A 22688-nucleotide genomic window follows, 5' to 3' on the forward strand; every position below is an offset into this window, starting at 1 on the left:
GAGGAAAGCCGGGAGATAACGCATTCCTGAGTGGCTTTTGTCGTTTGGGTTTTTGTTTGTTTGGTTGGTTTTTTTCCCCCCCCTGAACTCATTTTCCCAAGTTTCACCCCCCAAGTCGGCAGGGAGAAGCAGCGTGTGAGAGCTGCTCGGCGCCCAGGCGAGCCTCCCGCCGGCTTGCCCCGGGAGTTTGGGCTCCGCCGGTGCCTGTGGAGCGATGTGCGTGGGGTGACACCCAGCTGGAGGGGCTGCGGTACAGCTAGGATCGCTAGATCGGGGTCCCAAGGTACCTGAGGAGCGAAAAACCTTTCCCTTGCCGTCTGTGCATTGGTAGACATCTTCTTCTCCTCTCTCCACTCCTAAAATAACTTCACAAAAAGCATGCTACCGTGTCTAGGAATCATTCAGAGATAGCAAGTTTTTTTTTAAAAAAAAAAAAAAAACACAACCAAAAAAAAACCAAACCAGCAAACAAGTATGTCACCTATTTTTGACAACTGGTATGTTAATTTGCTGTCAATTCTGTCTTACAACTGGTTGATAAGACACTGAATACAATTTTATTTCTTAGCTATGTGTTTCAACTCCTGCAGCTCTTACAGGTAGGCTTGGAGGAGCCTGTTCGGATGAGATTATTTAATGTGCTGGCAAGAATGTTATCAGATGAGAAATCATGAGTGGGAGAGTAGAAGGAGGAATAGGTGGAAATTAAAATCCATATTGGCCTCCTGTGTGCTTCTTCCTGATACCTGCAGGAAGAGATGCTGCAGCTAAAACTGGATTTTTGTCAAAAACCTGTGAATTTATTAAAAATCTCTGGTCGGTATTTCTTCATTTCAGTTGATCTTGACAGAGGAATTATACTTGGGCAATGTGGAGAATTACAACTTGGGCTGTACACTTGTACTCTATATTAATTTCCTACATCATTAATTTGTATGGGAACTGAAAACCATAAAGGGTCTCTAACAACACTTCTTTGGTTAATTTGTGGCTGACTCTTTCAGGAGGGCAGTCTGAGGAGAGCTGAGTAGTTTGTTTTTCCATGAAGGCACCTGTAATGAAAGTGTCTGTCAATTTGTGTGCGTGCTCAATAGCCTGGCTACATCAGTTTTCTGTAACACAGAGATGCTATGAAGCTTTCATGGTTTATTCCAATATTGTGAGTGGTGAAGGGGAGGATGCTTTCTGGCATGCACTGGGACATGTAATTTGTGTTACAGATGAGCTAAGTAATGCAAGGTTAGATGATCCTCACCCAAGGTGATTAAATACTTAGCCCAGCAAACGAGCCGTAGCAACTAAACGAAAATGATCATCTTGCCAGTTTTCCAGTGGTCTCTGTGAATCTCCTAAATTAATAACAGCAGATAGAAAGGCTAAAGACTGAGTGTGGGAAACCAGCTGTTAACAGGCTGGGGGATCTCGTTAAGGAAAAGAATAAGGTCCTTCTGCCTGTGTTCTGGGATTTCTCCCGGACCATTGGTGCTCTGCCGGGTACCAGGTGCCAGTGGCAGAGTGCCGGCTGGTCTCTCAGTGCTGGCTCCCCCTTCTTCCAGCTGCTACAACCACACTGCGAGTAACTCCACTGCTGCTCTGCCCCGTGAGGGCAAGGTGGTGCCCTCGTGGCTGTGGGAGGGTGGCGCGTTGGCAAGAAGGGAACTGGCACATGAGGAATCTCTGTACTTGATTACCAGTCAGGCTGTAACAGAGTTCAAGAGCATCAGGGCTGCTACTTAGCAGCGCTCTGGATTTCACAACTGGCGTTTTTCTGTCTGGCTCTGTAGGCTATTGATGCATCCTGTGAGCATCTGACCAGCCGGTGAACTGGGTGAAGTTGTAATGTATTGTGATACATGGCCTTGCAAGGGCAGCAAGATGATGGAGTCATTTGTTTCTGAAGGATGTGAAGGCCGCTGCTAGGGCATAATATTGAACTAGGCTAGACCTGTTCTGGTCTGTCGGTCCTGTGCCACTGCATAGGAAATGGCCACTCTCCCTAACAGAACTAGCTTTACATTTATTTCCCACCTTCTTGCTTTCCCACGGTCTCCTTTGATCCTCTGGTTCCTCCTTTATATGCCTTTCTTCCTTAAATGCGCTTATATAGTTGGCTTCCGTGTTTTCTCATGGTAACACATTCCATATATTCGCTTCTGCTTGAGGGAAACACTCCCCATCCACCCACACGTGTAACAGGGCTCCAGGCCAAATTCTGATCGCTTCTGTGTCAATGTAAACCTGAGCAGCTCCACTGACTCTGGCCCTGCTGCTTTAGGGTCACAACTACATAGCTCTGAGTATAACGTGGTCCTTTGGCTGGACTGAAGGGTCAGGGAGGCTCATCTGAGCACACGCCCACATCACACGACAGAAATATCTGTTCTGTCAACAGTTCTGCTCCTCGGCGAGGTATGCTGTGGAATAGGCTTTGCTTTCACGGGTTTTGCAAATTGCAGAGAAGCTTTCTGTAATGCAGAGGAACAGTGTACGCTAAGTAACAGGACATAATTGATTCTTTCTCATATCCCAGCTCTTTACAAATGCATACAATGGAGAAAGCACGATGATTTCTTAGCAGCACAGGAACACTGTAGCTGAAATTCAAGCCTGGGGAAAAGAGGGAGTTGTGGTACCGTGTTGAGCAAATGCGCTTAGCAGTACTGGATCCCTGACACAACGAAGCTCCCAGCATTTCTGTCTGGCTCTGCCTGGGCACTGCTCTGCAGAAGCTTGCCCTGCTGTTACACAAGTTGAAAAAAGCCCCACGTATGGACTGAGCCACCACTCTTCTCCAGCAGTCATGCTTTTAGTGCTTGCCTTTGACTATTGCTTAGCAGACATAGTAGAGCAGTACTGAGACTAACAGACCCCTCTGCAGTGTGTGCTGGTAGGGTATGTAATTCCAGACCACCAACCTAGAGTAATTCGCTGTACTCCAACCCCCCTTCTTCTGGGGGTGGGGCGGAGTAGTATTTTTTTTTTAGGTATGAAATTTACAGGATCTCCAATCAAATTAAAGGTGTCCCAGGGTCAACCCGTCAAACTAAATTGCAGCCTCGAGGGAATGGAAGATCCCGAGATGTTGTGGATCAAGGACGGAGCAGTGGTGCAAAGCGTAGACCAGGTGTACATTCCAGTAGATGAAGAACACTGGATCGGCTTCCTCAGGTACAACAGATGCAGAGAAGGAAGAGTGTCGCGGAAACTATTGCACAGTTTTCTGCTGTCAGCTATATCTATGCAACTGCAGCGCCCTTGGTGGGGCAGTGTCCTTGGGTCTGCAGTTCAGCGCATGGCGAGGGCATAACTGAGAGCAGAACTGAAGCCACTGAGGGCTGAGATTTTATGCACAAGAATCATATTGGTTTCCTGACTACTGTGGTGACAGGTGCTTTGCTGATGCTTGTGATGCTTGAGATGTGACTTCAAGGTGAAAGGACGTTCTTGCCTTGTTTGTTCATCTTGTTCTGCCATGCAGCAGGAAGACTAAGGTCTGACTTATGTAAATAGGTTTTCTCTCTCATACTTCTTCTGTTCTCTTACTCTCTCTCAAGCTGTCCGTCTGCCTAAAGGGTGAGGATTGTTAATTGAAATGAGACTCCCAGGACTACATCCCCTTCCCTTCTTTGGGGAGGAGTGTTTGTCACCTGAACCATCCCTAAGTCATTTTGCAGAGACTTTCCTAATGCATTTACACTACGATATCAGTCCTGCCCCGCTCAGAGGCACGAAAACTCTCTTCTGCAAAGCAGCTCTCTGTGCCTTTATTTCAGCAGAAGGGAGATTTCAAGTAGTTCTGGAAGTACTGAGTTAAACAAGACTAAAGATTCTGTTCTGGCTTTTTCTATGCATAAAGAGAGCTTGTACAAGCAAGCGTGCCGTCACCATGAGGGCTCAAAACTGTTGACTGACTGAGAACCACTCTTCCCTAAGCTCCGGCTTCATCTCCTCTTAGGTTTCTTGGATTGACGTTGCACGGATTCTCCAATTCCAGTCTCTGTGCTAAAGCTTGTCTGTAACAAACATTTTGATAGGAAAAAGATCTGTTCCCAGTAAAACTATTGCATAACATTATGTTGTGGAAACAGTTTGTCTTGAAACTATACTATTTACTTCCCCACAGTTCCCCTAGTTAACTGTCTTTGCCCCTCACAGTCTCTCAGTCTGATTTTCTTTCTCACCTCTTGTCTTCTGCCTCTGAGAACTTTCTGCAGCACCAGGGTTAAGTATAGGGTGCTAAATCTAGATGTATCTGTATCTTTTTCTCCTTTTTCCTTTCTTCTCCTAAAGTGATCATTTCTACCACCCACTGTGTGACTCTATGCTGCGATCGCTGTGCAGAACATGCGGCTGGATGGGCAGGACAGCTGATGCTGTGTGAAGGTACAGCTCTGAAAATCAGGCTGTAGCGGGTCTATTCTGTGCATTTCAGGAAACACTCTCCCTTTTCTGTTTTCCTTCCTGGGACATTCTTCCCCTTCCCCAAGGCGGACTGCTAGCGTCAGAAAGGCGGGCATCAGATCTGCTGAGGATCCCTGCATGGCAGCAGGCGCATGGCTGCACATCCCACGGGGTGCAATCAGCGTTTGTACAGTGACAGGCGCTCAAAGTCACAGTGGTGCCTTTGATAGCTGAGACCATGTCGCTTTGGGACCAAATTCTGCCCTTACTCACCATGCTAGCCTTGTGTTGCTAATGGCAGTGAGGATACCGCAGGCTTCCAGCAGTGGAGCAAGGAGCAGAATTCCCCCCTTGAACAGGCGGGCTATGACCTGAATGCTGCTCAGTTCCCGTGGCTGCTTTCCCCTGCTTGGATGCATTTTCTCAGGAGGGGAGCTGTTGCTGAGCAAGGGAGGACACAGAAGAGTTTGTAGGGTGAGGTCCTGTGCTGGACTAGGGCAGCATAACCCTTTGAAATTGCAAATTGAGAGGCCCAAGGAGTTTTGCAGTGTGAAGCGCTCTTGGGATGAGAATAACACTGAGTGCAGCTGAGATGGGGAGGGGGCTTTTCTGACCCATCTTTTCCCATATGAGCCCGTCACCAGTCCTGTCACCTAACTGAGGCAAAACAGTCGGGCTCATTGGAGGTTTGTGATTTGGAGTTTCCTGCTAGCTCAGACACTGTAGGCCAAGCTGCCGCTCTTGACGGCTAGCTAGAGTCACGATTCAGGATCAAGATGACCAACCCCTTCCTATCCTCAAAGGACACAAATGACGGGTTTTCTGTGATGACGTTTCGGAGGAAAGCTGTCTGCTCTGCTGAGGATTCCATCCACCCACTGTAGAGAGGAGTCTCCCGTCTCTGCTGTTTTGCCACGTGCTTTGCGCTGGCTAGCTGTTGTCCTCCTCCCCAGAGCTGGCTGCGTCTCAGTGGGTGTTGTCCATGCCTCTGGTTTGTCAAACACTGGAGGGTCCTTTGGGGGCAAAAACGTGCTTTATCCACGTAAAATATCGATATGGCTTTTGACTTTTTTCAGCTTGAAATCCGTCGAGCGGACAGATTCTGGGAAGTACTGGTGCCAGGTTGAGAACGGGGGGAAGAAGGAAGAATCACAGCAAGTGTGGCTCATAGTGGAAGGTAAGGAGTAGTAGTAGTGCTGGTTTCCTTTCAGGGCTGACCCACCAATATGCTCTAGGTGGAAGTGGTGAGAGCAGATTGCTCCAGTGACAGGCTTCTTGGCTATGAACCGTTGCTGCTAACTGCAGTGAGATCACTACAGAGCAGGAGTAAGAAATTGTAGGAGAGGAGCTTCAAGGAGAGGACCTGTCAGTTTATTACCTTCTGGTTTTATTTTGGCACATTAGGAAACAAGTGAAAGATCCATTCATGCACGCACATTTCTTTCCAGCCCCTCAATCAGTTATTGCTTTGGTCTCCAAATAATTCATAGAACGACGGGATGGTTCAGGTTGAAAGGGATCCATGGGGATCATCTGGTCCAACCCACTTCTCAAAAGCGGGGTCACAGCCTGGTTCTGTGCATCAGCCAAACAGGTCTTTGAGGGCAACATATAGTTCTAGCCCAATTCTGAGTTTTGGGAGAAGTGCTATACATCAGTGCTTCATAGCTGTGACTCTTCTGAGTGGCACTGTTTTGCCCAGTCTTGTCTGATAAAGAATAACTTCTACATGGTTGCCCAAAAGTCGCCCATGGCAGCATGGATTGGTGGCTTCTTACTGTCTCTAGTTTTGTTTTCCTCGAGCCATGATTGTGTTAGATTCTCAGAAGCTAATAGTCATAGGATGGCTTAATATTTGGTGAGGAAGTTGACAGGAACAGTGCATTTGCAGCAAGAAGTGGCTTTTTGAATGTAATCGGTAACATTTTGGGCCAGAGCTGAATTGATAGTTTTAAAGAGGGGGAGCAGGGAGGGTGTTGTGGGAGGTGATGTGGTCTGGGTGTTTTACAGCAAAGGACTCACTCAGAGCTGTGGAAACAGTTGTAGCAGTTCTCACGAGAAGAGGAGCGCCTACTTGCTGCCTTCCGTAAATCCCAGGCTTTTAGCCACCTAAATCTTAAGGTGCAGTTTCAACTGGAGAACTTGTTTACAGCTTAAAATGCTCTCTATTGTGCAAAGTTTCTATTTCTATTCCAATTATCATGGCCCACTCCAGAGGTGGCTGCATTTGCATGGTGGGTGTGTTAGGAGTGATTGGGTAGCTCTGTGTGTGAAGCCATCTGAAAAACCCTTCTGGATAGCACAGGCAAGAAATATCAAAGTCACAAAAATCAGCTGTGGCTAGGTAAGGGGGAGTGTTGAGAATGAATGCCAAAGCTTACAGCGGAAGCTGAAAAAAAAAAAGCAAGTACAGCAGAAACTAGTTAAAATTGAACTGAGCGTGTAATCACATGAAATGGGAGTTAGTGGAAAAAAATTAAAAAATAACAAGTAATGATAAGGGGTGGATTTTTAAAAATGTGTCAGCTGTTAGCATAAGAATACACTGGGGAATTCAAAAGCCTATCAGTCCCACTGTCACTGTTACTGCTGTATGTATTTCTTCCCTGGGAGTATCAGCTTTGTCTAGAAGTGGTTGCTGTATATTCATAACAACCGTGTCCTGTTTGACTGAGAGAGGATCTTTACTCTGGTCATTTACAGCCTTCGGTAGGTGCTGATAGCCTTCAGTGTGCCACACAAAACAAGTGTGGACTACTAAAGTGAGCTTGAATGGACTTCTGTGCTGTCTAATGAGACCCACTTACATAGTCTGTATCAGGCAGAATTTGTATTCAGGCAGAGTGGTATTTGAACTGTCTTTGTAATACAGCTAAAACGTTTGATCTTGTGAATTTACACAAACAAAATTATTTGGAAACTATTTGCTAGTTTAGAAATTAGACTCTGGCCTTACCGAGAACATGATAGTGTTTGATGCCCGGAGAGGTAATCCAAGAGGCACACTGTGGACTGTGACCAACTGAAAAATACAGATTATGTTTCTTACGGAACTTTCCCTCTGTAATTACACCTCTGGGCGTATGGCTGTTCCTGGGGCTGCTAGCCCCTGTTGTGGCGACAGTCAGAGCCCCAGCCACGCTTGTACAGACACATCTCCCTGAATTAACACTATCTAAAAACTGAACTGTAGGAAGAAAAATCAGCCCCAGAGGTTGGATGGTGGCCTGGAACGGGGAATAGACAGGCTCATTTCCTTGCTTCGCCACTGATTTCCTGGATTTTGGCTGCTCAGTGCCTCCGTGGTGCATCTGTGAAAGGGGGGTGCTGGCACTCGCCTCTTGTACCAGTAACTGGGAGGCTAAATGTGTCGCAGACAGTGAGGTATCCAGGTAACATACGTACGGGGGCAGTGCAAGTTCCTGAGCTGAATGAGTCAGCTGTACTCCCTGAACTGTAAGAGTTTTTAATTGTGGTCTTGTCTAATCTGGCTAGCTGCTCCCAAAGTGAGAAAACCTGCTGAGCTGGGCAGGATCCTCCCAAAAGGTTACCTCGGGTGCCATGGCAAAGGGACAGGAGGCAGAGATCCTGCTCACAGGTAGAAGAAACGATGATATTTTCCTTTCCAATCTTCCTTGGAGAAGGAGGGTAAAGCAGGCAGAGGTGTCACAGCTGGTATCTGGAAAGTTTATTCATTTTTATTGTTTATGTGTGACTGCAATAAAAAAAAATGAAGTAAAACGTGTAAGCGAAAACCGGCAGTAAATCATGATGATGAATATACCTGTCCTGAGCATTAGCCTTTGTACATCATTCCTGAAGTGACCTATTTTTAGACTGTTTTAGTTTGTTTACTTACCAATCTAAAGGGAGTGGCAAGGAGGTGAGGAAGGCACAGAGAAACTGCCACCTGAAAGACACAAACAGTGACTGAATGGTCGGTGAAAGACTCAGGACACCACTTTCAGCTGGAGTGTAAGGGAAATGCCAAGCCTTAGGATTTTAAATCCCTATTTAGGCACCTACATTAATTGCCTGCTGTTGGAGGTGCTCAGCATCTGCCATACCAACTGGAGCCACTTGGGCCTGTCATCTTTGGCCAGGGACAGACAGTGTAATTTAGGCATGTGAATACACAATGTTGTTGGTTCCTCTCTTTCTGTGAGACAGCAGATCAGCAGTTTCCTGAGCACACTTTTTCCAGCTGAGACTATCTGATTTTGCTGTGGATGCAGTGGGTAGCAGCTAGGCTTGACACCCAAAGTTTTGAGTATAAAAGGGAACTTGGCATTTCTCTGGGCCTTCAGCTCTTCCACCAGCCACCAGAAGCACATGCTGGCTGTTCTGCAGGGTCAGCACTGGTGCTGATGGCTGGTGAGTTTTGTATTACTGGTTTGGAGTACTGAAACCACAAGAGTTTTGGCATTGCCTGTAAGAGGAACCAGATCTCTGGTGGTGTTGTGTTACCCTTAGCTATTGCCACTTAGAGATGACCTGTCGTAGTTAGCATTGCAGCTATGTTTTGCTCCCTGTGGACCTGATCTGAGATCTGTTGTACCAAGCAGGAGTCTTTCCATAGTGGGGAACAGACAGTTATTGAGAGCTGTGTTCATGGATAGCTTTCAGCTCTGAAACAAATCACCCCAAACTCCAAGGCAGTCTGGTTCTCATGGTGGCAGAGCGTGCTTGAGGGTGGCTCCAGTCAATTAAGCTGTAGAGAGAGCATTGTAAATTTTCCCAGTCTCTCACCTGGGGGATTCTTTCCTTGTTCATGGGTTTGTTACAACTGCTAGTTCAACACGTTCACAAGCTTCAGTTTTTAATGCATAGCAAGAAGTATCTGCAGCTGCATTAGGTATCTTTTAAAGTGGTGTCTGCCACCACTAAAGTTATTGACCATTGCCTCTTTAAACTCCAATCTCTCCAGCTGAAAAACTGAGCAAATACTGCCACTAAAAGCTGCTTCACGGGGGAGTCTTGAAGGAGACTCAGTGAAAGAGGTTTTTCAAAGGCATTTTGGGAAGCAAACACTCTTTTCTCTCTGACTTCTTCTAGTGGGAGTATGTAGACATTCATGTCCTGAGGTGATCCAGTGTATCTGACCCTTGATTCTTGTGAAGGGCTTGGAGGCAGTCAGATTAGGCATAGAGGCAGGGCAGGTGAGTGTCCAGTGTTGGGCACTGGTATTAGTGGAAATAAACATGAGACAGAAGGAGTCTCTCCAGTTATTATCACTTGTCTGTTACTTTTCTAGGTGTGCCGTACTTTACTGTGGAACCTGAGGATGTGTCCGTGTCCCCTAATGCCCCATTTCATATGGCCTGTGCTGCTGTTGGTCCCCCTGAACCAGTGACAATTGTCTGGTGGATGGGAGACTCTAGAGTGGGGCTTCCAGACATCTCCCCCTCCATCTTAAATGTGTCAGGTAAGGCTGCTGCCAATGCAAGGGAGCACTTTGAGCATCAGAAGAGGAAGAGAGCTCTCTTCTGATCGTGCCTAGCAGCACTGGGTAGCCACGTAGTGTGAGAACGGTCTTTGACTGTACATTAAGGGCTGAGAGATCGTGATCACACACAAAGCCAGGTCATCTTGAGGGGTGATCGTTGCTCTGTATTTTCTGCTGGCTTGAGGTGCACAGGCTCTCCAGAGCTTGGGTGGGGCTGGCACTGTGGTAAAGATGCTACTGGACAGATGATGCCTTGGGTGCCTCTTTTGTTCCACCTCATGGAGGGTGTTCATCATTATATTAAGTGACTCTGGTGACATTTGGCTTGGAAATCTCCAAGTGTTCATATGTAACAGATGCCACCTCCTCCTCCTTTGCCATGTCACGCACTGCTTTCCCCTCTCTTCCCCCTTTGTCTGTTCTTGCAGGCTTGCTGGATGCTCTTATCGTTAAAACCTGACTGCCTCATGTAATTGTTTGACACTTTTAGAGTCATCGTATTGGTGCTGAAGTGGGCTAGTTGATATCTTCAGAGACCAAGGTTTGCCCCAGGGCAGGTACTAGGTGCATGGTGGTAAGACTGCCTTCCTCAGCAGCGTCAGCTGAAGAACTCAGGAGCCAGTAGGTGTTCATGCCTCTCTTCAGCCCACTTTCAGGGAAGGGGCAATGTATCCCTACTAGGACCTGACCACAACTATTCTTGTAGTTACCTCATAAGGGTAATTTTGTTCTGGTTAGCTGTCCAACAGCTTTGTGTTACTACTTCTCTTTGCTGCTGTTTTGTTATTCTCAGCAGCCCTGAGCCAAAGTTGAACAAGCTATTTAGAAAGAAAAGGTTTTACGACTCAGTTGTCTCTGGGGCCTCTTCATCACTGTTAATACAGTTACACCCAGGGAGAGTTTATTTCTGTACATCTTTGGCCATCCTTTGAGCTATCAAATCATATGAAGCCTTTAGAACCTAATTTATATGTAAATCAAATCCTGGTTTGTGATTCGGAATGGTTTTATCATCTGCTCCCTCTCTTGTGTAGCCACTCGATGCTGTTCCAAGTTGGAAATGAAAACTGCTCCCTTCTGATATAATCTGCCTGTTGAAATGGAAACTGAAAAGATTGATAGTTGAGAGTGGAAAGACAATTAAAAAATAAGTCTCCCTTCCTCCACTGAACTCATTCCAGAGTGCCTCACAAAACTGTCACATGGGGCAGTGGTATGGGAGCCTGAAGAAGGGTATCTGCTCCTAGTGATTCTCCAAATTAATTACTATTGTATATATTCGTCACCAGTGCCTTTCTTTGCCCCTTTCAGTGTTCTTTGCAATGTCCCTTGGGCAGATCTTGTCTTTGCAGTGGAAAAAATGTAGCAGGACACAAGCTGCACGGTCAGATTCCCAAAGCATGTCAAAAAAGGCAGTTGGCAAGAAAACAAGCATTTCTAGCTAAAGAAAGTATCAAATTCTGAAGAAAATAATAAAGTACTGGCTAGAAAGCAAAAATTTAGAAGGTTCAACAAGCAGTTGGTTTGGTAAAAAGATTGTTTTACTTGGAATGCTGTGCTAGCAATAGTGCTATAGAGTAAGTAGATCTTGGTTTGTGGTGTGTTTTGTGTCTTCCTCAGGGCAGGACTGTGTTTGGTTCTGTCTTTGGGACATTTACCATGTCAGGTGCTGCTCTGCTGCCTGGCTTCAGCCTGCTGGCAGCATTTTCCTCTGGCTCATTAGGGTGAGTGGAAGAAGCTAAAATACTTTGCTCTTTCATTTTATAGCAGTCCCTCCTCTCTTCCACCACACCTTCTTTGCAATGTTGCTAGTCTCAGGCTTGGGAGGTGAATCAAAGGGCAAAGACAGACACTGCGCAGGCTGCTCTGTGCAGCTCTGAAGTCTTATTCACTCCTAAACTAGCGTGCCAATCCTTAACTCTTCTCAGGTAGAGCCCTATAAGGCAACTGAGGGCCAAGTCAAGTGAAAAAGTATGCTGGACACACTTCTCCAGACAGCTTTTCAAATCTATCTCAATTCTGATTAATTAGCAATACCTATATGCATCTTGGAGCAGCCAGACATCAGTATGATGCCGTGTTCAGGCCCTGTGGGATGGGTGGATACTCACAGAAGACAGGGAGCGTAATCCTCACTTGCATTGTATCACCCCTGGAAAGTGCATCAGTGCTGATGCTGTATCATTTGACTTGTACTTCCTTTGCATTTCTTCAAAAGTCCAATGCAAGGTGAGGGACAGGTGGGCATTAGCTTGAAATCTGCAGTGTCTGGCTGGAAGTTTGCTTGGGCTTATAGTCAATTAGAAGATGGTTGTTGCTCAGGTGGCAGGCTGAGGCCCAGAGGGTTGGGCACTGTCTAAGAATATGGTTCAGCACAGTCCTTGCTTGGAAGATGTTAACCAGAAAGTGAGAAGTTGACGTCTATTAACTAGGCACTATGAGCTGCTATTCTGCCAGATTCTTCCTTCTTTTTCAATTCTGCCAGATTCATCCTTCTTTTTCAGTGCTTTCTGAAGCTTGCATGGAAGCTTTTCTACATTGCCACACTATCTTCATTAACAATGTGTTTAGCACGTTAATTACATTGAATTCCACGTGCCTTTGATTGACACCCAGCTCAGCCCTCCAAGTGCCTGTACAGCTTGAGCTGGATGTCACACATAATTGAAATTCTGTTGAAGGTTGAAGCTGGATTATATAGATGTTTGTGTTTCCTTTCCTTTTCTTGGCTGATCTCCAGGTATTAATCAAAGCACAGTTTTCTCCTGTGAAGCTCACAACGTAAAGGGATTGTCTTCATCTCGGACAGCCACTGTTCAAATTAAAGGTGAGAGAGTGCAAGACAATGGGTAAGGGACTCGGGTTTGCTTTCTTGGGAGGGAAGGTAGGGCTCCTTAATGTAAGGGGCTGTCTCAAAGCTGCTGGCAACCAGACCAGTTGGAGCTCTCAGCGGTTGAAATAATGCTTTGTGCTCTTAACAGCAGTTCCCCTTTGCTATGCAGGGCTGTATCCCAAGCTGTTGAAAATAAACCACATCTGATTCGGGAGTGGAAAAGTGATGTCAAATAACAGTTTCTTCTTTGAAAAGGAGAGAGTCAGAGCAGTCAAATTGTCTGTGAGAGATGAAACTGGGTATAAATCTGTAGCTGGGGAAATCTTTCCTTCTTGGAGATAGACGAGTCTTGTTAGAGCTAAAGAGGCTGTTACTTCTGCTTGCTTCTGTGGGCATCACATTAGATGCTGAAAAAAGACAAGGAAAGTGATCACCAGTGGCTAGTAAAGTCTGCTCATCCACACTGTTTTTATGCATTTTGGTTTTTTTTTTAATTCTTTGCTCTTTAAAAACTCATTCAAAACAACTAATTCCTAGCCTTTGCATGATCAGTTGCTATTTGGAAGTCCCTAAGTTGATGTCACTTTTCCTCTGTTCCTCCAGGTGACTGAAATGGAGATAATCAGAGCAATCAGTTCTTCCCCTCCTCTTCATGCTGAGATGCTTCTGCATTTGAATTTTTAGTCGTGCTTTAATGTGCATTAAATGACACAATTATCAGTTCCAGGAGAGGCATGTCACAAAAATCATTTGTTCCGAGTGGTAGCTTATTGCTCAGTGCAAATAAGAGCAAGCATTTATGTCCGTATCAGAACTCACAGTTGTATTAGCTAATATTCATTAAAGGATAGCTTAAAATCCAGCTGTAGATCTACCACTCTTACAGTGTATCTTTCTTCAGGACATTGTGGTTACTATTATGCCAAGAATGCTGGACTAGTAAGATTTATAACTTAATTTAAAAATGTTTGGAGTTGTTGCCTTAAAGGCTTGTTTACACAGGGGAATTAGTTATTGTGGTATATATTTTCTATGGATATTTTTATCCTGGGATAGAATTTAGTTCACAAAGCTGTTATGCTTTAAAACATCTCATCAAGCTGTACTTTGAAATAACATTTAGCATAAACAAGCTTTTTTCTTTTTTTTTTGACGTTAACTCAGATTATTTTTTTTTTAACTGTTAATAAGATAACGGGGTAAAGGCCTCAGAATTCTCACATTTCCCAGCAATTATGTTAAGCCAAAAGTGCTCCATAGGGGCTAATCATCAGGGAATGAATCCACACAACCTGTTTGGGAGGGATGTATCAATATCACAGGCTGGTGTATGCACACACCCACTTTTTAGAGCTGAGGAAGAGCAAGCTTAAGTGATTCAACAAATGTTGCACCAGTACATGGCATGTCCTAGAGATAAAAAACAGGTTGTAAAGAGCCAGGCCAGTGCTGTAGTCGTAAAAGTTCTAACTGTAATACGTCAAAGGTACATCTAAAAGTAGTTATAAACTTAAGGAAGTCATGAGGCTCATTTAAGGAGCAAAAGTTTTGAAGATCTCGCATAGCCCTGTTGAAATTAAAGCAAAGCTCCTAACAAGGACATTAGCAGGAACAGGCCCAGATAATGTTTATTTAGTCCTTGATTCTACGAACATGTAGACTTCAGTGAAATTACTCTTGGGAGTAGTTGTCTGTACATGCACGATCAGGGCCTTCCTCTCTTAGACAAAACCATCTGCTAATGAGGATTCTCAAGACTTTCTACATTTATTAAACAATTTGCTTCTTCTGTGTTTCCAGAGGCAAATATTTTTGCTAGAACATTTACAAACTGTTAACATTTCTTCCTATTTGCTGCTGTTGTTGTTCATTATCTATTCTCTGTAGTGTCCACAATGTGCTGGGTGTATTCCAAGCAGAAAATTACTGTTATTGTAGCTCACAGTCCCCAGCCGTGTACAAAGCCCCATTGTTCCAGCCACTCTATGTGCACGGAGGAAGTTAACTTTCGTTACGTTAACACTCAAGGTCCTGTTTTCAGACTGTCTTTGCTCTCCTTCAGTGTGTGCGGCTAAGATTTCTATGGTCGTATCCCCTGTTTCAGAGCACAACAGGAAACAGCCGTCCAGAGGGTTTTTTCCAGTGCATGGTGGGGGAATGCGTCTGTCCCTTCTACAAATTGCAGAGTTAGGGGAAGGTACTCGCAAGCCGACCCTCTTCAGTGGCTGTCTCCATTACAGAGTGCATGTGTTGGCAGTTGATCATTTATTCTCACTGGTGGTACAGCCCCTGCCTCCTTTGGGCTTGCTATCCAGTGTTGAAAATTGCATGTTGCTGAGCCCAAAAGTAACGAGCGTGTTTACGAAAGACTTGAGTTAAGGGTAGTGTTTCAATGATACCCAAGTAATCAGTGAAAGCAAGCTTTTTTCCCCCCAAAGAGCTTACAAACCTGAATACCCAACATCAAAATGGAAAGAAACCAAGACACAGAAAAGTCTAAGTTAACTTACAAAGGCTTTTCACTGAAAGGCAAAGAACTCATTGCCCATCTTCCATCCCAGACCTGTGCTCTGCTGCCCCACCTCCCACCTCTGCATGCTGTTCTTCTTATCTAGGTGGCAGCCCCCTGCCCTAAGTCCTGATAACTAGTTAAACAGACAACAAAGGCTTTATAGGGTTAATCTGTGGCACCATCTATTCCTGCCCCTTCCTCTCTTGGGGGCGGGGGAGGGGCTTTGTTCTAAGCATTTCTCCTGCAAGATGGCCCTGCCGAGATGCTCAAAGCAGTATTGTGGTTGTCCTTGGTGCAGTGAGAGACAAAGGTGTTCTCTGGCAGAGTAGAAGATGCAGCTGGAGGAATCCTGGTTTGCAATTACTTTTCTACTGCTCCTTTCCACTGGATACAGCTCAGGACAGGTGGAAAATTCAGTTTGTAGACAGAGCCTTGTCCTGAGGACCTTTGGGTTTTTGGAAGAGCACTCCTGAGGGTACAATCTGTTGCGGCACTGCAGGAAAAGTATTACTCATGGCAGCAGCGTAGGATTTTTTAAAATCAGCAAAAGGTCTGGGGAGGGGTTAGTATTCATGAAGCTGGTAATTTTTTCAGGAGTGAGGTGCCTAAAAAAAGACAGAGACTCAGGAGCAAAAAAGAGACGGTAAGATAGATGGTGAGGGATCTATCGGGAAGAATAGGAAGTAACCATGTGGAATTACAGTGGGAGGAAAAGAGAAGGCAAAGGGAAGCATTGAGGATCCTAAAAGGAAGCCAAAGAGCTCAGGTTAATGTGACAACATAGTAAAGGCCCCTGCAGTGAAGGAGGTGTCTGGTCAGAGCGAGAGCAGAGGGGCAGCGCTCTGAAGCTCTTCTGTGGCAGTAGGAAGCACAAACATCTGATTAAATGGCCAGTCTGGGAATCCTGATTTTGTTCCTGGCTCCGACCTTAATTTGTAATGCAGTATCACCCACGTAATAGGCACTCCACTTGCCTCAAATTACCCCTCTATAAAACGGAGTGCTTTCTGAGTTTTTTCGTCCCAAGCCTGAAGGAGGCTCAGTTTTCAGTCCAGACTCCCTCACAGGGTGTTTCAGGTTTGTGGTGGACATCTGGAGGCAGCGCTTTCAGAGCACCAAGAAGTCTACTGCAAATCTAGCTGCAGCGGCGTATTCACATGACTACAGCAAACCACCCGTTGGTGGTGGCAGAGCTGGTTTCGGGGGCTGGACTGAGAACCAGGGGAGGGATTTTAAAGCCCTGATTTGGTTCACAATGTAGGTTCACAGGCAGTTGTGTGCGCAGAGCTGGGTCATGCATTGCAATGGAGGGGGCAGGGAAGAGGGCTGAGTAGCAAAGGTGTAAACATCACACACTGGCATTGTTATCAAAGAGGTCAACTGCTGCCTGTATGCATCAAGCAAGTATGCTGGACTATTAAAGAATGGATGCCAATAGCTTGTTCAATGTTAAAATAATAGTTTCATTCACAACAGTCAGGGGCGCTCTCTAAAGATGTCATATTGTACCATTTCGGTTAGTGATTTCATTGCATAATTTCTAACCTCAAACCTCTGCCATTTCCATGTGAATACCTGCTCAGTCCTGTGCATACTGAAAGGTCTCTTTGTTTCCTTTATAGCCATGCCTCTCCCGCCTCTCAATGTAACTGTAAGCCAAGTCACCAGCAGCAATGCCAGCGTGGTCTGGGTGCCAGGATTCGATGGCCGTGCACCCCTGCATTCTTGCACTCTTCAGGTATGGCCCGTCTGGATTGTCCCCTGCCCTGCATGACAAGTGGGACTCCCCTGAGCCACGACACTGCTTGGACCATCTTTTGTTCTCCTCACTGCTTTGTAGCAGCGTTTGAATTCTTATTCCACAGTTTTAAAAGATGGAAACTTAACAGGATGCAACCCAGGGCAGAAGTAGGTGCTGAACAGCAGGACCAGTTTTGAGCATGAGTTTTTGAGACTGGCTTCATTCTCCCTCAAGGCAGGTTATGCGTGGCAGCTACTGCATGCAGAGTTGTACACTGCAGATATCGCTGTGTGGGAAGTGCCCTTGGGTGGCAGCAGGGTGCTCACACGTCCTGCTAGCGCGGAGCAGGTGGCCCGTGCTAACTTGTTCCAGTGAAGTGGCCTGTGGCTCCCATACCAGCTCAGCCCTGTGCTGTGCAGTGCCAGAGGAAGCGCTGGGATCCAGACATACTGGATACAAAGTCAGACCTATTTGCAAGTTTCAGAATAATTTTAAGCCCTGCCACTAAATCTTGATTGGTTTTCCGTTGGCAAAGACCAATTCTGCCCAGAAAATCAAGGGTGATAATACCCTTCAGCTCTACTGGGTGCCGAGTACTCAACATCTCTGAAAAATGGGACTGCTTCTTTAGGTTCCTGGAAACAATGGTACGTGTCCAACTTCAGGCAGAATTAGTTTCTTGCTTTGCACACTTAACTGTAAAATCAGATCAAACAGCTGGTAACTGAGTGTCAGAAAGAAACGGTGATTCCAGAAGCAGGCTGTGCAAACACAGGTAGGCACATTCCCCATGGATTTATCTGCCAGGTGTGAATATTGGGCCCCTATGCTTTCCCTAGCTGATTACAGCAGCAATGTGAGCTGGAGTGGAATTTCTGTGGGGTGTTGCCAACTATGTAGAGGAGGATTGTAAACACAAGGTATGCTGGAAGCAGCCTAGCTAATTTACTCGCAGTCCTCTTTTTATTTGTGGAGAAAACCAGATATTTCATGCTCTGATGTTTTTTCCCTTTCATAAATAAAAGAAACCATCATCTTGTTTTAACTCACTGGCAGAAAGAATGTCTGAATATAGCTGGCCCCGGTCTCTGAGTAGTTTTGTTGCTGCTTCTGTTCTTGTTCGCAGTCAAAAATGGTTTTCTTCCGCTGTTTTACAATGCGAGTTATCTCCCGTTGGAACAGCCTATTCTCCCTGGCTTGCATGCTGCAATGCTAATCACCCTGGGTTTTGAGTTCTCCCTCTCACTTTTGGCAGGGGCAGGGGTGGGGGGGATGGGATATGTGGAAAAGAGGCTGAATCAGAGCAGCTCAGTTTCTGTCCACTCAGCAGTCTCTCACCCCTTTTCTAAGCCTTTTCTGTTCTGCTTGGGGAGGACGAAGTTCCTGCGTTTGGATCTGGGAGCAGGGTGACTTGGCAATAACCCTCCACTGTGGGAAGCCGCGCTTCCCACATTGAGAGATTTTGTGAGAGACATTGACCCACATTTCCATGTGAAAATGCACGTGCTCCTGGCTCCCCACAATTGCTTGGAGCCTCCCAGAAAAAGAAGGGAGATTGAAACCTGCCTGTGGTTTTCTGGCACTCGGGAATTGCAGCGGGTGCCCTGAGAGCACCATGTTCAGACAGGCAGATTGCTTCTGGGGACAGGGTGGGGAATCGTCCTGGTTACTGACTGTTAACACAAGCCATGTTCCAGGGCATAAAGGGGGCAGATGTAAGAGCACCGACTCTTCAGACTGTTGGAACAGAAACACATCATCAAATTAACAGGGTTTTACACAAAAGTCTGCTTGTTTTTTCCTTTCTTTGGATGACACTGATAATGACAACAATATGCTTTTCTGTTTCGGAAACTTGAGATTCTTCCTTTTTATTAGCCAAATAAATCAGTGGGCCAAAAGTGTGTGTGAGAATTACCAGAAGGGCAGGGAGACAGGGAGAAAGACTGCTGTATAAAGAATATAAAGTCCACATGAATGTTTCGCTTTTGTCAGTACACCTTACTTTTACTCCCAGCTTTGCTATTTCATATGCATTTGAGGAGACAGATGGGCTGGGCTGAGGCTGGGAGCTATGCAGTAATTTCTGCTATTGTCAGTACAAAAGCAGGATCATTGAGCCTGCCTATGCATTAAAAGCATACAGTGATACCAGATTTAAATTAACATTCATGTTGCTTAAAAGTTCAGATTTGGAAAAAAAAAAAAAGGGGGGGGTTGCAGGAGCGGTAACAAGTGTATTTTTGCTTTAATTTGAAACAGTTTAGTTGAACCAAGCCACCAGTGTCCGCTATGTCTTTAATCCACTACAAAACTGACAATATACAAACTTCTGAGAAAGGGGTTGAGAAAAAGGTGACACTAAAAGCAGCAGGGAAGTTGATCTACCGATTTCCATTGCCCAAATTTAGACAAGCCTCGGAAGCCAGCCGCCAGCACTCAAAGCAACAAGCACATTTAGTTTATTTAAAGGAAATAATAATCAACTGTAGAATTTGTGACACAGGTAAGGAAATGTTTTAAAATATGGAACAAAATTTTCAGCTGGTGGAAAATTATTGCACTGCCAGAGTTAGGAGAGTGATGTCACTTAAACCAAACAAAGGCATGGCTCATGATGCTTAGTTTGACAACTCCCTTTTCAGTATTTTAAACACCACAGGTACCATATCTATTCTTACACATTCCTTTAACTAACCATGAAATGGATTCTTATCCCTATGGACCTGTTAGTCATATGGCTTATGGTAACAGTCTTTTCTGTTTCGCTCTTGGCACAGGTAGCTGAGTCACCAGATGGCCAGGAGGTCTCCACTGAAGTCACCCCAGTGCCACCCTTTGCCTACGGCGTGCAAGGCCTGAAGCATTCCACCAACTACAGTGTTCGTGTGCAGTGCAGCAATGAGATGGGCAGCTCCCCTTTCACCGACCGGGTTTATTTCCAGACCCTGGAGCTTGGTAAGTGTCCTGGTTTGAGCTACATGGGACTAATTTCTCTTTCAGTAATTTTGGTTTTCAGTAAAGTCTCTTCTAGTGCTTGGGAAAACTATACTTTCAGAAGACTCTAATGTATGAATTTGTGAAAATATTTATGTTATAGCCAGCTATGGTATGTGGGTTTCAAGGTCTCATTGTTTCAAAGTCTCAGTGTTTTTGAGCTAGCCTGGTGCAGGGATGAGGAGGAGCAAGACCCGGACACTTGACCCAAGCTGGCCAACATAATTATTTCATACTACGAACGTCACATTCAATATAAATTAGAAAGTTTGCTGAGAAGTTCTCTCTCTTCCCTGATGGCTGCCATCCTGAGAACTTCTTGCCCCAGTGATGGACCCCTGAGCCCTTCTCTTCCTCCCGAAGCCATAGTGCTCGCAGTGTCCGACATTTGCTGTTCACTGCTGGGAGTGCACAACTTCCTACTGACAAAATTGGCTGAGTATAGTCCTTGTATATTTTATATTGGTATTGAGATCAATATTGGTTCTTTAGTGTTATTATCTAGTCTTATTCTATTAAATCTGTTTATATTTCAACCCTCAGGTTTACTTGTTTTTTCCCCATTCCCCTTCCTGGGTGGGAAGGGGTCATTGGGTGAGAGAATAATTGTCTAAATGACAATAAAATGTTGTGGGTTCCTCAAACCATAACAGTAAGCAAAGAGCAGACAAAAACAGGAAACCAGTTCTGAATCTGAAAAAGACATAGTGATAAACTTCATTGAACTCCTCCTTGCTAATTCTGAAATGCAGGAAACGTTATACTGGCAGATTGCTTGTCCGCTCTAAGGGTCTCCTAACACCTAACATAAAATAATAATATGCAGTCAGATGTGGTTTACAGGAATGATGCATGATACACAAGTTGATTCAGCCACAGGGCTTCTGCATGCTGGGCATATGTCCCATTCGCTCTCTGAGATTCTTGTGGTCTCAGAAAGAAATGAGAGACACTAACCAACCTGCTCTTCTCTACCTGAAGCAAACACAGTGCTCATGGCTTGCAGAAGTCGTTCTCTCCCCTCATGCTCACTCTTCCAGCTGATCTCAGGAAAGAGGGTGAATCTGTCTTTTCAGCCATTTTCAGTGTGGGTAGTGCCTTATTTTCCTGCATAGAGTGATTGTGTTCTGTTGTCTGCTTTCAGCTCCAAGCAGTACCCCACAAAATATCCATGTTATCCAAAGAGATCCTGGTCTGATTTTGGAGTGGGAAGGTGTGGCTCCAGATGTGCTGAAAGAGAATGTCCTGGGATACAGGCTGGAGTGGATTCAGGATAATGTAACTCAGGTAACAGATTGAGAGGGGACCTGAACCATTTGGCCCAGAGTTGGAGAATGTTCCTATTAAATTTTCTAGGCATTAGGTTCCCTCATCCTTAATCATAGAATGGTTTAGGTTGGAAAAGCCCTTGAAGATCATCAAGTTCCCCCCCCCCTGCCATGGGCAGGGACCCCTCCCACTAGACCAGGTTGCCCAAGGCCACATCCAGCCTGGCCTTGAACCCCTCCAGGGATGGGGCCTCAACAACTTCTCTGAGCATCCTGTTCCAGTGCCTTACCACCCTTAAAGTGAAAAACTTCTTCCTAATGTTTAATCTAAACCTGGCCTCTTCCAGTTTAAAGCCATTCCCCCTTGTCCTGTCGCTACATGCCCTAGTAACAAGTCCTTCCCCAACTCTCCTGTAGGCCCCTTTTAGGTACTGGAAGGTGGCAATAAAGATCTCCCCAGAGCCTTCTCTTCTCCAGGCTGAACAGCCCCACCTCTCTCAGCCTCTCCTCATAGGAGAGGTGCTCCAGCCCTCGGATCATCCTCGTGGCTCTCCTCTGGACAGGCTCCAGCAGGGCCATGTCCCTCTTACGTTGGGGACTCCAGAGCTGGATGCAGTACTCCAGGTGGGGTCTCATGAGAGTGGAGTAGAGGGGCAGAATCACCTCCTTTGACCTGCTGGCCACACTTCTTTTGATGCAGCCCAGGATACGGTTGGCCTTCTGGGCTGCGATTGCCCATTGCCGGCTCATGCTGAGCTTCTGGTCAGTCAGCACACCCAGGTCCTTCTCCTCAGGGCTGCTCTCCAGCCATTCCCCACTGAGCCTGTGTTTGTGCTTGGGATTGCCCCGCCCCAGATGTAGGACGTTGCACTTGACCTTGTTGAACTTCATGAGGTTGGCTTGGGCCCACCTCTCCAGCCTGTCCAGGTCCCTCTGGATGGCATCCCTCCCCTCCAGCATGTCTACCTCACCACACAGCTTGGTATCATTGGCAAACTTGCTGAGGGTGCACTCGACCCCACTGTCCGTGTCTGCAACAAAGACGTTGAACAGTACAAGTCCCAGTCCTGACCCCTGAAGAACGCCACTCATCACTGCTCTCCACTTGGACATCGAGCCATTGACCACAACTCTTTGAGTGCAACTGTCCAGCCAGTTCTTTATCCACCGAGTGGTCCATTTGTGGAATCCATGTCTCTTCAATTTAGAGACCAGGATATCGTGTGGGATGGTGTCAAACGCTTTGCACAAGTCCAGGTAGATGACATTAGTTGATCTTCCCTTGTCCACTGCCGCTGTAACCCCTTCGTAGAAGGCCACCACATTTGTCAGGCATGACTTGCCCTTGACCATTCACCTCCTTGTTTTCTATGTGCAGGGGACTGAATTGCTGGCATTACTTATGTGTAAATTGATCTATTCTAATTTGCAACAACTCCTCAGTATTGGGCCTCAAGATTTAGGCCCATTTCTCCTTCCTGGTGTATTCA

The 22688-nt window shown here is 45.8% G+C and overlaps 1 protein-coding gene across 1 annotated transcript in view; it reads left to right on the top strand.

Moving 5' to 3' along the window:
- The first annotated feature begins 2986 nt into the window (after window positions 1-2986).
- The window catches only part of TYRO3 (TYRO3 protein tyrosine kinase), a 41440-nt gene continuing 21738 nt past the window's right edge, over window positions 2987-22688 (top strand). The window contains exons 1-7 of the mRNA XM_009895690.1: window positions 2987-3168; window positions 5478-5578; window positions 9656-9826; window positions 12588-12674; window positions 16815-16930; window positions 19714-19891; window positions 21075-21217. Coding sequence (XP_009893992.1) covers window positions 2987-3168; window positions 5478-5578; window positions 9656-9826; window positions 12588-12674; window positions 16815-16930; window positions 19714-19891; window positions 21075-21217 — 978 coding nt within the window. The remainder of the gene's footprint in view (window positions 3169-5477; window positions 5579-9655; window positions 9827-12587; window positions 12675-16814; window positions 16931-19713; window positions 19892-21074; window positions 21218-22688) is intronic.

This window comes from Charadrius vociferus, unplaced genomic scaffold, assembly GCF_000708025.1.
Source record: "Charadrius vociferus isolate BGI_N301 unplaced genomic scaffold, ASM70802v2 scaffold111, whole genome shotgun sequence".
Lineage (NCBI taxonomy): Eukaryota > Metazoa > Chordata > Aves > Charadriiformes > Charadriidae > Charadrius > Charadrius vociferus.